The sequence below is a fragment of the Pistacia vera genome, unplaced genomic scaffold (assembly GCF_008641045.1).
Source record: "Pistacia vera cultivar Batoury unplaced genomic scaffold, PisVer_v2 Contig46, whole genome shotgun sequence".
Classification (NCBI taxonomy): Eukaryota; Viridiplantae; Streptophyta; class Magnoliopsida; order Sapindales; family Anacardiaceae; genus Pistacia; species Pistacia vera.
Window position 1 is genome coordinate 370,236 of NW_022196290.1, and position 15,324 is coordinate 385,559.

Here is a 15,324-nt window from a genome sequence, read left to right on the forward strand (position 1 = left end):
TGGGCTGAGTTCTCAACATACAAAAGAGTCGATGAGTAATTACACTAGTACTAGTTAGAAAAAAGTTAAATTCGAGAACCAAGAAGAAACACAATCAAGTTTAGTGCATTGATCCAATACAAACATGAACCAAATGTTTTTCAATCTGTAAGTCATGAATCACAAACATGATTTGAGTCTTGATATATTCTCATAACAGTTAAAAGCAGCCTAAAAACATACAGTGCATGGATCAAAATGAAAACTCCCTTTCTCATACTTAATTTCAGCTGACGAAGGGTACAAAATGCAAGCCTCATAATCTGCCAAAAATCTCTTCTGGAGGGTCATAAGCATGTTTTTCAGGAAACAGCTCCTCAAGTCTTTCTTGACTTTGTTCCTCAAAAGAGGATGCGGCAAAGGCCTTTTAACAAAATCCTACGGCAACTCCTCGGTGGATCCGGAGACTTTACATGTCTTCATATATGTTCATTGCATCAGCAGGAGAACCATCATTCAAGAATCCCCTAATCACTTCTGTGTATGTTTGAGAATCAGAAACAAATTCTCCTTTCTCAGCTTTCCCAAAGCTTCATTGCTTCATCCATTTTTTTACATCTGGCTAATGCAATTATCAAGTCCTTGTAGAGAAACACATCAGGCGTATGCCAGTCTTGCTTTTTGATCACCTCGAATATCTGAAAATTCATATTATCAAGTTATGAGAACCCAAAGCTAATAAAAAAAAAAAAAAAAAAAAAAAAAAAAAAAACAACTATATTTCTTTGAAGCTTTTCATCAAACAGTGACAAACATTGTCCACCAAAAAAAAAAAAAATTCTAGAAAATTACAAGAATTTTCACCGCAAAAAAGTACATCCTCCCATTAAGAAAAAACAAGCTCAGACAGCAAAGCATTATAAATAGCCAAAATTGATTTGAAAATAAAAAGATGCAACTCATTAGATGAAGACAGGTTAAAAGAAAATTTTATAGAAGAACTAATTTTGTGTATTAAAGCAAGAATGTCATGCAAGAACGCCATTACCTTAACAGCTAAAACAGTCTCATGTTGGCGCTCAAGTTCAGTAAGAACAGCCACCATATCCATTTTCAAGAGCCTTAGAACATGAGATTTAATGAACTTTTGAAGCTTCTCTTCATCATCCTTAAATCTCTTCAATCCCAGTATTACGAAAAGTGCTTCTTTCCCTATAAGCTTCTTTCCTTTCCAAAGTGGCCCTCTTGGCCTCCCATCATGGTATAGCCTAAACCCTGATATGGGATTCTGTACATTCAAGTCCTCAAGCGGAGTTTTAGGTTTTAAAGCTAAAATTGAAGCCTCTTTAATGGGTCCTTTAGTGAGGCTTTGAAGGAAGATTGAAGCTAAAATTGGGATTTTTGATCTCGAAAACGCTCGTATTGCCATTAAAGAGCTTCAAAGTTTCACGAGAGAAAAGGTTTAAGGGTTTTAGAGCTTAAAGTACAGAAATGGAAAAGAAAACGGTGTCGTTCTAAGTCACCCAACCATGCAATATGCTTAGTAGAAGTAGAATGATGTGTATCGATAAGAGTAAACGACTTCTTTTTCCCACCCAAGGTTTGCCTTACTAACCTTGCCACCCAAAAAGTTTAAAAATACCACTTTTCTACCCAAAGTCAATATTCTGTTAATACCCAAAATACACTTCACTTTCTCAACCAACATTCGACGAGTCATCAAGAGTCAGGCTAAAAGGTGTTTTATAGAGTGGAGGCCGGTAGATCAAATAGTGATAACCGATTGAATATTTTCTGCCGAAATTAGCCAAAAGTTAGCTAAGAACAAAAACTCTTAACTTTGCGATGGTTGGCAATCGACAAGAAATCAGGTGTCGAAATGAGAGGAGTTTTGTATATATAAGATTGGAGGTTCAAATAGTGGTAACGGAGAGAATTTTTGCTATTGGAATTAGCCGAAATCAACTTTGGGTAATAATTGTCTAATAAATTATTAACTTTGAGTGAGAATGTGATATTTTGAAACTTTTTAGGTGAAAAGGGTCATTAAGGCAAACCTTGGGTGGGAAAATGTCGCTTACTCATATCAATAATGCTATTTTTCTTGGCACTTATCATTCATTAACCAACTTAAAAATAACAAATAAATTCTAATAAAATTCATATAACACACCATCACTTAATATTTTATCTAATGGAAATTCTAGGCAACATGAATAGAAAGCTTCTATTTTTCATGGTGATTGGTTATTTCTTTGGTTCACTATGTAAGAAATTGTATTCAATAGACTGTTATAGTTTATATATGGTTGAGCTTTCTTCTCCCTTAAAGCTAACTTTTGAAAATGAGTTCTATCCAAACTAATTTCTCGTTAGTATCATAGTCACGTTTGTTCCTCTTTGTAAGGATGATTCGATGAGAAGAGAAAGAGTTCGATGCCAAAAATGCTCCTCCAAGCGTCTAAGTTCAACAAAAAAAGACATCCATCTGGTTTAATACCGGAGGTTTCAGCTTTTCTTAGTAGGAATTTTCAATGCATTTACTCAAAAGGTTGAAAGATGTAATGCAATATCGTTGTAACAAAAGAAACATTATTACATCTAAATGCGTTTGATGTATAAAGACCAAGACAAAGCATAGTATCAGTTCATCATCCTTATCCAATGTCTAATCACATTTGTTATCACTGAGCCAGTAAAACCTCTTATGTTAAATTTTTGATTAAATCTAGGTCGTCGCGATGACAGCAACTGGACTTCTCACACTGTGCACCCCATCAGACCACACAAGGGATCCAGAAAAAATAGTAGTCACCGTAACACCTTTACCAGTAACAGTCACATCGAAAGATTTCTTCTCATTTTTTGACTCGAAGGAGAGAACTTCAGGTACAACTTCGATTCCAACTTCTGAGCTTGAAAAGACTTGTGCCTTGTATGTGGAGTTTGGAAGACCGACATTTGTAACTGTTCTATGAAAATTGATTGTGAAAGGCTTTTCTAGTGAAACTTTAGATGACATTGAAGGGTAATTGAGATCCTTTGGCGATGCCTTACCGGAGGCTTTTGGACAAGTGCTGTTATCTCCTGTAACAAGTCTAAGTGTTTCCTCATTATAACCTGCACTGCACAGCATTCTTATGTAGTCTTCTTCAAAAGCGTCATATACAAGTCCTGGATTTACAGCTTTTATTGGATTGACATGCCCGGATCCATATGCAAATTCAGCGTCTGTAGTTTTGGTTTCATTCATTGGAAATGCTGCAGGCAGAATAAAAATTGTTGATTTAGAAACACTGAACTTATGAAGAAACTCATCAAGAGTTCATGCAGTTTACTATAAAAAAATGATTACCAGTGGTCATTATAGCAGATTTGATGGCGGAAGGAGACCAAGTAGGGTTGAATGTTTTAACATATGCAGCTACACCAGCAGCATGAGGGCATGCCATTGAGGTTCCAGACAGTATATTGAATTTAACCTGCCTTTTATCTTCCACGTCCGCGGTCAATGGAGCGATAGGTGAAAATGCAGCCAAAATATCTACTCCAGGTGCGCTTATATCTGGCTGAATGACATTATATCACCAAGTTAACAAAGTAAATCAATATTTCCATTGAAAAGAGAGCGTAGATTTAAGTTGAGAGCAACATATACCTTAAGAATCTCAGGCAGAATAGTATTTGGACCACGAGAAGAGAAAAGAGCAAGAGAAGGAGCATCAGAATCCTTGATGATTTCGGTCTTTAGTATTTCTGCTTGAGGGCTTCTGAAAATCCAAATGCAAATATTTTACAATTTTCTGTGATAAAATAGGAAAGTACCCAAAAAATAGCTACTTAAAGGTATCAATACTTTGTAGAATCCATATAGTCGATGATACTGTCGTAATCACTAGAAGTCACTGATGTTGCTGGCAAAGAAACGACAAAGGAAAGCAGGCTATTTTCAATGATCGATCCTGCAGCACCTGCTCGATGAGCTGCGATATCTCCTGTAGGTTGTTCACATAAAACGATCTTTCCCTTTACTAAACTGCTGTTGAGACAAGTGCCAGAACACGACCTGAAAAGCAAACAATGTTCATTATTTGCTCAAGAAGTTATGAGTTCATATGGTTTTAGAGACGAACATACAAGTCACCCGGTGGAGGGCAATCGCTAGAGACTTGTGCTCCAATTACCAGAGGATATTTTTTTCCATTCTGAGTGAAACCATTAATTGCAGCTCCCTATTTGGGTTAACAAATCATTAGAGTATTGATAATGTAAAATATGAGTACATATTCATAAATTCGTTAGGTAAATGAAGATTCAATTGTTAATGATACATACCACTATTGCCGTTCCATTCCCAAGAACAACTCTGTCTATGAAGAGGCGATCGGTGGTGCTGGCTGCCACTGACATCATCCATGGAGATACACTTCCTGTTGATCCTAGAAAAGGACCAGAATTGCCAGCAGAATTTAAAGTCAATATCCCTTTCGCCATTGCATGAAAAGAACCAATGGCAATGGGATCCTGACTAAAATTGACTGCACCTCCTCCTATTGAGACTGTTAAAAGGTCAACTCCATCAGCAATAGCATCATCAAAACCGGCCAAGATATCTGCTACTGGACATCCTGTCGACGAACAGACTTTATATACAGCAATTCTTGAAGAGGGAACCCCTCCTCTTGCCGTACCCTGTCCCACTCCGAATAAATTTGCATCCTTTACTTTGTTGCCAGCAGCCGTAGAGGCAGTATGGGTTCCATGACCATCGTCATCTATAGCTGTTCCATTTACACCTTCTACTGAGGAATAAAACCGAGCTCCAATTACTTTTCTGCAAAATGGTAATCCAGCATCAATTGATATGCAAGCCTTCTCTAGCAGAAATTTTAACATTAGATCATTTGAGCATCAGCAAAATAATAACCATGGTTTAATTAACGAGAGAAACACATTACTTGTTGCAAGTGAAATTTCTGCCACCTTTACAAGCACCTTTCCACTTCTTGGGAGCAGGACCAAAACCTTCATCACTAAAACTTTCGGATTCTGGCCAGATTCCAGTGTCTAAAACTCCGATTATAACATCACTCTCAACACTGGGATTTCGTTTAGCAGAATCACCTAAACCTATAAAATCCCAGGATCTTGTGGTATGAAGCTGGAGAGTTGTACTTGGAAAAACTGAGACGACCCCTTTCATGCCTGCATATCACAGTTTGGAAATACATTCTGTAATAAAAAGGGCCAAAAAAAACAAAAAAAAGCGTTGTCTATATTCAAGTAAAATAGCGAAGTATTGTGCAGAACTCACTGGCAAGCTTTTGCCTCTCGTTATCAGTGAGCTTGGCAGCAAATCCATTAAAACTCCTCTTGTAACTTCTAACCATTATATTTTCTACAGAGCTGGGTGCCGAAATACAAAGAGAGAGGGTTTGAGGGAAAAGTTGAAAATACTATTATAGTAATTTAGATTCTGTCCTGGAAAACTACCTGGCATCAACAACTTCTTGAAGCATAGTTTGATGGGACGATGATGCTGAGTATTCACCCTCAGGAAGTGATCCCATGTAGACAATGTAGACCTGCATCAATACAATGGGAATTTTAAATTTATCCTGTAGTTTAATGAAAATTGAGAACGGTATCTGTTAAGAAAAAGATGACTTACTTTTCTATCTCCTTCAGTGGCACCATAAAATGTGCTCAGGTTGAGTAAAAGAAAGAACGAAAAGAAACTAAACACAAAGAATCCATTGTTAACCATTGCTTCGATGCTCCAATCTAAAGAGCAACAAAATGCTATTTATAGATAACAAACGCTCTCTCAAATTTATAGAATATGTTTGGTAAGCTTCCATTCCATATTCTTTTCCTAATGCATCTTTTGTGTTACAGCTAATAAGAGATTGGAATCAATGAATGTATTTACCTTTACTGGATACATACAGCAGAGATTATTCAATAAGATTAGTCTGAATAGGGTGTAGTAACATTAATGTGCTATTAAAAATTAAAGCGATGGCTGAACCTGGTTAATACAAATAAGGAAATGCAAAAGAATATCTAACAATGCATCAATCAAATCTGATTTCTCCTTAATGTGCTAATAATAGATTGATTTGTTTCTATTTAGTCAATAATTATGGTTTGATTGTAGGAGTAATATCTTGGCAATGAGTTGAGGCTCTTACCATAAAGAGAAAGAGTCTTTACTATGGTTCCACTTCTGCAAAGGATAAATGGGCAACGTGGACTGAGATGTAAAGTGACCAAAATCATCAACATAAATTCCACTTCATATGATATGAATTCTGCAACTGCCTAAGCATTTGCAATGCATTTTATTCTAAAGCTTGAAAAATCCAATGCATTAATCTCGAAGAAGAAAAAATCCATGTAACGTTTCTGATTAAACACTCCTTCAGTTGAGAACAATTGGACTTCTTGTTGAAAGGTGATATCATGCTGGAAATGCAGAAAGGTGGCAGAATTTTGAACTGCAATTTAATGCCTGTTGATCTCCCGTAATTCATGCAAAAGCAGTTTTTTGGTCACTGTGTTTGATTTGTTCAGTGACTTGTTTAAGTGTATTAAGTTTGGTTAAGTGTAGTTTCTCTCTTGCTTGTAAGTGTATTAATAGGTGGAGTTAGTTTAAAATTTGAATTTTGAATTGTTTTAGTTGAAACAGTGACATTGGCGTGTATATATTTTACCCCTGTTTTTTGAATCAAAAACAGAGCATTATTGCAGTCTTGAGTTTCTCTTTCGTTTTCTGTTTTTTTTTTTCTTTCGTTTGCATGCAAAACTAACAAATGGTATCAGAGCGTTAATTGATCTTAGAGAGCCTGATAATTAATCTTCTTTCTTCTCACTTTCAACCCCGGTTTCGTCACTCTCTTTGTCAAAAACTCAAAAAAAACTTTCAGTTTCAATGGCACAACCTCCAGTCTCTCTCACACCTCCAGTCTTTAATGGCGATCAATACCACATGTGGGCAGTCAAGATGAAGGCATTCCTTCGTGGACANGTTCTGCCCGAGCGATGCAGGATTCCGTCGAGTATGACAATTCCAAATTTTGGCTCTGCGCATGCGTATTGAGATATTTAGTGCTCTGCCTAGGCGTTGAGCTTGTTTGCCAGGTATTGAGATGGTTTTCTTTTGACTCTGCCCGCGCGATGATAGATCTTGCCGGGTATTGAGATGTATTTCCCAGCTCTGCCTGTGTGTGGGATGCCCACCAGGTATCGAGATTTTTTTCCAAGGTACTAGTTGTGGTGAGAGTTTTCTGTTATTAACATCAGAATCGGTTTTAGAATGCTCAAAATCACATTCAGTTTTTAACATCTACTATGAGCGATAGCCTCAATATGAGTTTTATGAATATTAGGAGAGCCTTCAGTATTAGCTACAGTTTCGAAATAAGATATCAGCTTATAGTTTTCAGTATCAATAAAAGCTACAGTATCCAGTTTAAAGTTCAGTTATCAGCATAAAGTTTACAGTATTCTAAAATCAGTCATCAGTGCATAGTTTCAGAAAAATCAGTTTTCAATTTTATGTCATCACAATAGCTACCACCATTTCATGTTCATGGAATCATGTTGTTTTCAGTATTTCATAAGAACCATTGCATGCCATAACTTTTGTTTGACAAATGTTTTGCAAACTTCCCCTTCCCCCCACTCACTGAGTATTTTAGCTCACCCCTTTTCAAAAAATGTTTTCCTCCCCCCCAAGTTTACAGGGAGATAGTGCCGAGCAGTGCGTCATAGCTCAAGGTTGTAGCACACATCGACATCTTTTTATGTGTGTTTTACATTTATGTCGTATTGTATTTTTGGACTTTTGTTTCAAAACCTCATGTTTCCCATCATTTATTTCCTTTTGTTTATGTTTCGAAATGTGTTGTATAAGTGGAAAACCTGATACCACAAGTTTCCCTAAATCTTTTCTTTTGTAAAACGAAAGATGTACGCTTTTTTTGTTTTTTTTTTTACAACAGCCCCCAAATTCTCTTAATTCTAGTATAACCCTACCACATCATCTTTTTCTTGCAAAAACCTCCAAATTTTTGCCCCTTGTTACATCCAAACCCAGCAACTTCCTTTTCTTGCAATTTCATTCCCAATATAACTTTTAAAAACTAACAGAAATCCCCTTCCATAAAGATAAAATCACAAAGAATATATAATATATATATTGTGATACCAAGTTGACACGATCCGTTTCGAATTTCCTCATCCCGTAGGATTTGGGCACTCTCACAAAATTTGGATACCCGAGATGTGCCATGTAGAAAAAATGTGAAACCTGTTAAAGAGCTTACTTTTTCTGAATAACATCATAGTATTTCCATTTCCAACATCTCAAAAAAAAAAAACGTACATCTTTCGTTTTACAAAAGAAAAGATTTAGGGAAACTTGTGGTATCAGGTTTTCCACTTATACAACACATTCCGAAACATAAACAAAAGGAAATACATGATGGGAAACATGAGGTTTTGGAACGAAAGTCCAAAAATACAATACGACATAAATGTAAAACCCACATAAAAAGATGTCAACGCGTGGCACAACCTTGAGCTTACTGCTTGGCACTATCTCCCTGTAAACCTAGGGAGGAGGAAAACATTTTTTGAAAAGGGGTGAGCTAAAATACTCAGTGAGTGCGGGGAAGGAGAAGTTTGCAAAATATTCATCAAACAAAAGTTATGACATGTAATGGTTCTTATGAAGTATTAAAAACAACATGATTCCATCAACATGATATGGTGGTAGCTATTGTGATGATATAAAATTGAAAACTAATTTTTCTGAAACTATGCACTGATAACTGATTTTGGAATACTGTAAACTTTATGCTAATAACTAAACTTTAAACTGGATACTGTAGCTTTTACTGATATTGAAAACTATAAGTTGATATCTTATTTCAAAACTGTGGCTAATACTGAAGGCTCTCTTAATATTCTTAAAACTCATATTGAGGTTATCGCTCATAACAGATGCTAAAAACTGAATGTGATTTTGAGCATTCTAAAACCGATTCTGATGTTTATAACAGAAAACTCTCACCACAACTAGTACCTTGGGGAAAAATCTCGATACCTGGTGGGCATCCCACATACAGGCAGAGCTGGGAAATACATCTCAATACCCGGCAAGATCTATCATCACGTGGGCAGAGCCAAAAGAAAACCATCTCAATACTTGGCGGACAAGCTCAACGCCTACGCAGAGCACTAAATATCTCAATACACATGCGCAGAGCCAAAATCTGGAATTGTCATACCCAGTGGAATCCTGCATCGCTCGAGCAGAGCCAAAAATTTGTATCTCTGGGGGATGGGTACTTCGTATGGTGGTTTTAGCACCACAACATACTCATGCATAATCTCAAGTAACATGTAAGTCAAGAGTATATTACGTATGTGCCTATAAATCATACATATATGACATAATATTCAAAAATCACATCCAAGGGTGAAATTGGAAATTTCCAAACATGTTTCAAAACTGACAGTTTAACCCAGATTAAAAATTACTTTCAACATCACATTACCATAGCATATGTGTCCGACACTAATCATAAGATATATACCACATTTCATAAAAAAAGCAAATCATGCCAAAACGTATGAAATTCCATGCAAAATGGGGGTAGAATGCAAGTTTTAAAACATACTTTCAAAACTGACAGAAAGCACCCCTTCTCTCTCTTTTTTTTTTTTTTTTTTTTTTTTTTTTTTTTTTGATGTGAAACCCCTTTTTTTAATCCTAATATTATACATATTCTTTGTGATTTTATCTTTATGGAAGGGGATTTCTGTTAGTTTTTAAAAGTTTTATTGGGACCGAAATTGCAAGAAAAGGAAGCTGTGGGTTTGTATGTAATAAGGGGCAAAACATCTGGAGGTTTTTGTAAGAAAAGATGATGTGGCAGGGTTATAATAGAATTAAGAGAATTTGGGGGCTGTTGTAAAAAAATAAATAAATAAATTGTTTTATATAAATTGGGCTGCTGGCCCAAACGAAAGAAGAAGAAAGTTGAGAGAGAAAAAACAGGAGAAGAAGAGAGGGGGAAGAGAAAGAGAGAAGAAGAAAGAGGGAGAGAAGAAGAGAAGGAAGAAGAAGAAAGAAAAAAGAGAAGAGAAGAGAAGAAAAGACCGAGTTCGGCCAAGAGATAGAGTGAGAATGAAAGTGAAGCAAAAATGGAGGATGAGAAATGTTGAACAGGTCACTCTATTTTGGTTTCGGTTGTGGAGGAAGAAAGTGCTTGAGGTTGCTTCCAATTTTCGGATTGAGCTAAAATGGTGAGTGGATCTTAAACTGTTTCCTTAAAAACTTAAGCTTATGCCCTGCATGTTGATTTCCTTTTACTACCGTCCATTTTTTTTCGCAAAAAATCCTTACAAGCATGATGTTTGTGAGTGGAATAGTAGAACTTTGCATAAAATCATGTTTTTAGTGAAATGATTCTATGTTTGTGCATAAATGCCTTAAACTCCGAATTTATTTCAGCTTTGATATGGTTATATTCATCTTCTGTAAACTATCTTGGCATGCATGTGAATGATGTTAATATCATGAAAATTTGGAGCAAGTGTGGACAATGCATGTATAAATAATTATGCCTATACCAAATGTTTTGAATGGAAAGCAGAATTTTGTGTTCCGCCTGTTTGATTTGGTTGATGATTGAGAATTCCAGCTAATTTTGGTAGGGCTGGTTGTGTGGAAATTAATGGTGGTAGTAATGGTTGGAATGAAGGGTATGGAAATTATGGATTTTATATATTGATTAATTTGACAAGCATGTTGCATTTTTATGCATATTCACAATGTTTGTGATAAAAGAAATTATAGGAAGTTAGTATGTTGGATATGGTGGCTGAATTTGTGTTGACTGAAAATGGAGATTAATGCAATAGTTTTATATGGATAGAGCAATCATGTTGATCCTAAAGAACCAAGAGTGATTAAAGTATGTTTTTTGTTATAAAAAGTTATGCTGTGAAATTCTGACAGCCTGAACTTCTGAAAATTTTATATATGTTTCGGGTCGGCAAATGAAGCCTAAATTTCAGATATTTGTTTTAGACTTATTAGAGATTGTTTGAAAATTGATTTCACCCCAAAATTCGAAAGTATTGGATTTTTTTACGAATTTTGAATTCTGCTATGAAATTCTGGAATTCATGTTTTCTGTAGAGCATGCATTTTTAAGAACCGAAATAATGCATTATACTTATCCAATTGAGTGATTTTAAATTCTGGTGAATCCTATATGTGTCTAGTTTAATTTTGGAGAGTTTCATGAGGTTTAGATTAAGGGCTGAATTGTTATGAATTTACAAGTCAGTAACCTCAATTCTGAAAACAGTTGACAAATTTAAATGAGTTGAAAGAAATTGTGTTTTAATAGTTATGATTCTGAAATGACTTGAAAAATTACTGGATCAACATATATTGTCTAGAATGCCCCATTGAAATTATAGCTTGATTTGGTGAGTGGATTAAACCAAATCTTCTTCCAAAAGCTTAAATCCATGTTTGTATGTAATTGTGAATTTATTTTAAATGTTTTGATGAAGTTTGGTATATAGAATTTATATGTATTCATGCTATATGAATAAAATGTTGCCGTTGAGAGTAAAGAATTGTGAATTGTAACGAGTTGAGGTTCGTGATGTTGGTAAATGGTTTCTTGGTTTAAAAAAAAAAAAAAGATAGAGAAGGGGTGCTTCTGTCAGTTTTGAAAGTATGTTTTAAAACTTGCATTCTACCCCCATTTTGCATGGAATTTCATACGTTTTGGCATGATTTGCTTTTATAGAAATGTGGTATAATCTTATGATTAGTGTCAGACATATGCTATGGTAATGTGATGTTAAAAGTAATTTTTAATCTGGGTTTAAACTTCAGTTTTGAAACATGTTTGGAAATTTCCAAATTCACCCTTGGATGTGATTTTTGAATATATGATATATGTATGATTTATAAGCACATAAGTAATATACTCTTGACTTACATGTTACTTGAGATTATGCATGAGTATGTTGGGTGCTAAAACCACCCTACGAAGTACCCATCCCCAGAGATACAAGATTTTTGGTTCTGCCCGAGCGATGCAGGATTCCGTCGAGTATGACAATTCCAAATTTTGGCTCGCGCATGCGTATTGAGATATTTAGTGCTCTGCCTAGGCGTTGAGCTTGTTGCCAGGTATTGAGATGGTTTCTTTTGACTCTGCCGCGCGATGATAGATCTTGCCGGGTATTGAGATGTATTTCCCAGCTCTGCCTGTGTGTGGGATGCCCACCAGGTATCGAGATTTTTTCAAAAGTGATGTCTATAGTTATGGAGTAGTTTTTGTTGAACTTTTGACGGGGCAAAAGCCGATATCTTCCGCAAGGTCAGAAGAATTCAAAGGTTTAGTAGCATATTTCTTTCATTGTATGGAGGAGAATCATCTTTATGACATTGTTGATGCTCAAGTACTTGATGCTCAAGTACTAAAGTTAGGCAGGAAAGAGGAGATCATGTGTATGGCTAATCTCGCGAAAAGGTGCTTAAATATGAATGCAAAGAGAAGGCCTACAATCAAAGAAGTAGCAACGGATTTGGAAAGAATTCGGTCTTCAACAGGTAATATTCCGCTGAATTTTCAAGAGGATGAGTATGAAAGAGACGAAGTGTTAGATGCTTGGGATGTTGATTCTACTTCAACAAGTACTACTGACAATATAAGTCTATCGATAGACATCCAACCACTGTTAACCAAGCGGTCATTATGGAAAAAAATATAAATTGCAGTACCTATTCATTCATGCTATTGTATTTAGAAAACTCCTTTAATTAGTCACTTAGGATTTAAGATTTTTCTTATAGTCGCTTAAGAACATTGGTAGAAATATTCAAGAGGATAATGACATAGAGATTGTAATTGAACTTTGTCATCTTGTTTCTATTGGAATTGATATATTCTACTGTTGACAGCACTGATTAATTCCTCCAGCACCATATGTTGATTTACTATTAAATAACAGTACTACCATGAATGTATATAAAAGCTCTTGAAGATTAGCAGTTTTCTACTGATACGTACTGAAAAGAAATGTCAGTGAGCACAGTTACTAAGCTACTCAACTTAATGTAATTTTTACACATTTTTCATTTGCTTAATAAAGTTTGCTTTGTTATCATGCTGTTAGAGCTATTTTTTACAAACGTCAGTTAAAAGCTCAGTTTCTTTTATTTTCTCAGCAACAAACACTGTTTCCATCAGTTTTCTTGCACTTTCTCTCCTGCCAAAAAACTACGTCTCAAGTTTTTGTTTCGAAATGACTTCTGAACAATATTCTTCGTCTAAAATGACGGGTGATTCATATGAAAATACTGTTTTGTCATCCTCACTTTCACATTATCTAGCTTATCAATCATTTCTCCTAAATTGACAATAGAGAACTACAATTTCTGGCAATCTCAAGTTTTGTTTACTGTTGGGAGAAAATGGGTGCATTGTGAAATGGCCAACCCAAAAGTGTTATTAGCACACAGTGCAATTGGAGGATTCTGGAGCCACTATGGTTGGAATTCGGTCCTGGAAAGTATATGTGAAGGGGCTCCAATGATTTATAGACCATGTTCTGGAGATCAAAGGGTGAATGCAAGGCATGTAGTCATGTATCGAGAATAGGCTTGGAATTGGGTAACAAATAGGACAGGGAAGAGATAAAGAAAACTTTAAGAAGGCAAATGGTAGGCAAAGAAGGGGAAGAGATGAGGCAGAGAGTGAAAAGTTTTAAAGAACACATAGAACTTAGTATATATCCCAAAGGGTGGTTCTTCCTACAATTCAATGAATGAGCTTTTAGACTTCCTCAACTCATAAAAATTACACAGAAAGTTTCTGGGAGTGGTAGATTACACGTTCTTCTCAGACTTCAGTTTTTCCGGTAATAGTGAATTTGAATACTTTCAGTTGAATAAGTCATTTAATAGTTTCACCATATTTTATCTGTATCCCCATCTCCGTGTATAATTTATTATCAGAAAATACTGAAGACACAAAATATGCCAGCCTGCTAATGTGGGCGGTTTACTCTTGTTTGCCTTTTTGCGTTGTCCTTGCTGCTTGAAAGGCTGTAATCTTTTCTTTTGTTTGATATGGTTGTAGTTTATAATATTTGCTACATATGTATGCCAAGGTTTTCTTTCTCTGGTGAGAAAGCCATGTGTACTATTCCATGGAAGTTGATATTAGAATTTTTACGTATACAATTGGAGATTAGTGGAAGATGAAGAAGAATGATGATGAAGTAAACCAACTTGATTCCACTACAATCTAATAGCTCAAATCAAGAAAAATCCAGCTCTTTTTGGCTTATTCCTTATTGATTTCTAATTCTATATAAACCGTAGAGCTACAACTCATTTCTTGCTCAAAACTTCACCTTTAAAACAACTTAGGATTAACGGCTAAGCGCTACATGTTTTTTCTCTCTTTGTTATTAACTCTTGCAGGAGCATTGATGCAAGGAAGCCATGCAGATGCAGTCAGCTACGTTCTCAACAACACCGCCACCACAACCACCGGCAGCGTCCGCTTCAACTTCGAAATCGTAGAGAACTACACCAAGCAAACACTAGCATGCATCCGCCACAGATTTTATCTGGACAATCTTCCAACAATACAACGCAACTGACAGGAAGAATGTAACCAACGCCACCTTATTTGTCGACAGCATGGACGGAGTTGCATATGCCATCGACAATGAAATTCATGTCAACGTGGATTATATCGGAAACTATTCTGGAGATATGAAAAGAGAGATCACCGGGGTACTTTATCATGAAATGACACATATATGGCAGTGGCATGGAAACGGAGAGGCTCCTGGAGGACTGATCGAAGGGATTGCAGATTTTCTGAGGTTAAAAGCCAACTACGCGCCGAGTCATTGGGTGCAGCCTGGCCAGGGTGAGAGGTGGGATGAAGGGTATGATGTTACAGCCAAGTTTCTAGACTACCTTAATGGCCTGAGAAATGGTGTTGTTGCAGAACTTAACAGGAAAATGAGAAGTGAGTACAGTGACAACTTCTTCACTGAGTTGATGGGGAAGACAGTTGATCAGCTATGGCTTCAGTACAAAGCTTAATATAATGGAACTGGTTAAGTCATCTAATTATGCAAAAAACGTATTGGAAAGAATTCGGTCTTCAACAGGTAATATTCCGCTGAATTTTCAAGAGGATGGAGTATGAAAGAGACGAAGTGTTAGATGCTTGGGATGTTGATTCTATCTACTTCAACAAGTACTACTGACAATATAAGTCC

The 15,324-nt window shown here is 36.0% G+C and overlaps 1 protein-coding gene and 2 pseudogenes across 2 annotated transcripts; 1 reads left to right on the plus strand and 2 right to left on the minus strand.

Moving 5' to 3' along the window:
• Positions 1-172: 172 nt before the first annotated feature.
• On the minus strand, positions 173-1,480 carry LOC116145113 (annotated as a pseudogene).
• A 1,227-nt stretch (positions 1,481-2,707) lies between these two features.
• Positions 2,708-5,704, minus strand: LOC116145083 (subtilisin-like protease SBT4.3). Of its 2 annotated transcripts, XM_031430525.1 has the most exons (10): positions 5,651-5,704; positions 5,473-5,564; positions 5,294-5,385; positions 4,938-5,184; positions 4,315-4,813; positions 4,136-4,211; positions 3,836-4,073; positions 3,638-3,749; positions 3,335-3,548; positions 2,708-3,240 (listed from the first exon to the last, which is right to left on the minus strand). In XM_031430525.1, the coding sequence occupies exons 2-10, from the start codon at positions 5,547-5,549 to the stop codon at positions 2,708-2,710; spliced, it is 2,088 nt and encodes a 695-aa protein (XP_031286385.1). In that variant the 5' UTR covers positions 5,550-5,564; positions 5,651-5,704. The 2 variants fall into 2 exon arrangements, with proteins under 2 accessions (XP_031286385.1, XP_031286386.1); XM_031430526.1 differs by lacking the exon at positions 5,651-5,704 and having other exon boundaries at positions 3,836-4,045; positions 4,117-4,211; positions 5,473-5,573.
• A 6,563-nt stretch (positions 5,705-12,267) lies between these two features.
• On the plus strand, positions 12,268-15,145 carry LOC116145044 (annotated as a pseudogene).
• The last annotated feature ends 179 nt before the right edge of the window (positions 15,146-15,324 follow it).

Coding starts and splice junctions, on each gene's coding strand:
- LOC116145083 (XM_031430526.1), bottom strand. CDS start 5,570: ATGCAGGTCTACATTGTCTACATGGGATCACTTCCTGAGGGTGAATAC. Junction 4,814..4,937: donor AGAAATTTCACTTGCAACAA/GTAATGTGTTTC, acceptor ACCATTTTGCAG/AAAAGTAATTGGAGCTCGGT. Junction 3,750..3,835: donor GACTATATGGATTCTACAAA/GTATTGATACCT, acceptor TTGGATTTTCAG/AAGCCCTCAAGCAGAAATAC.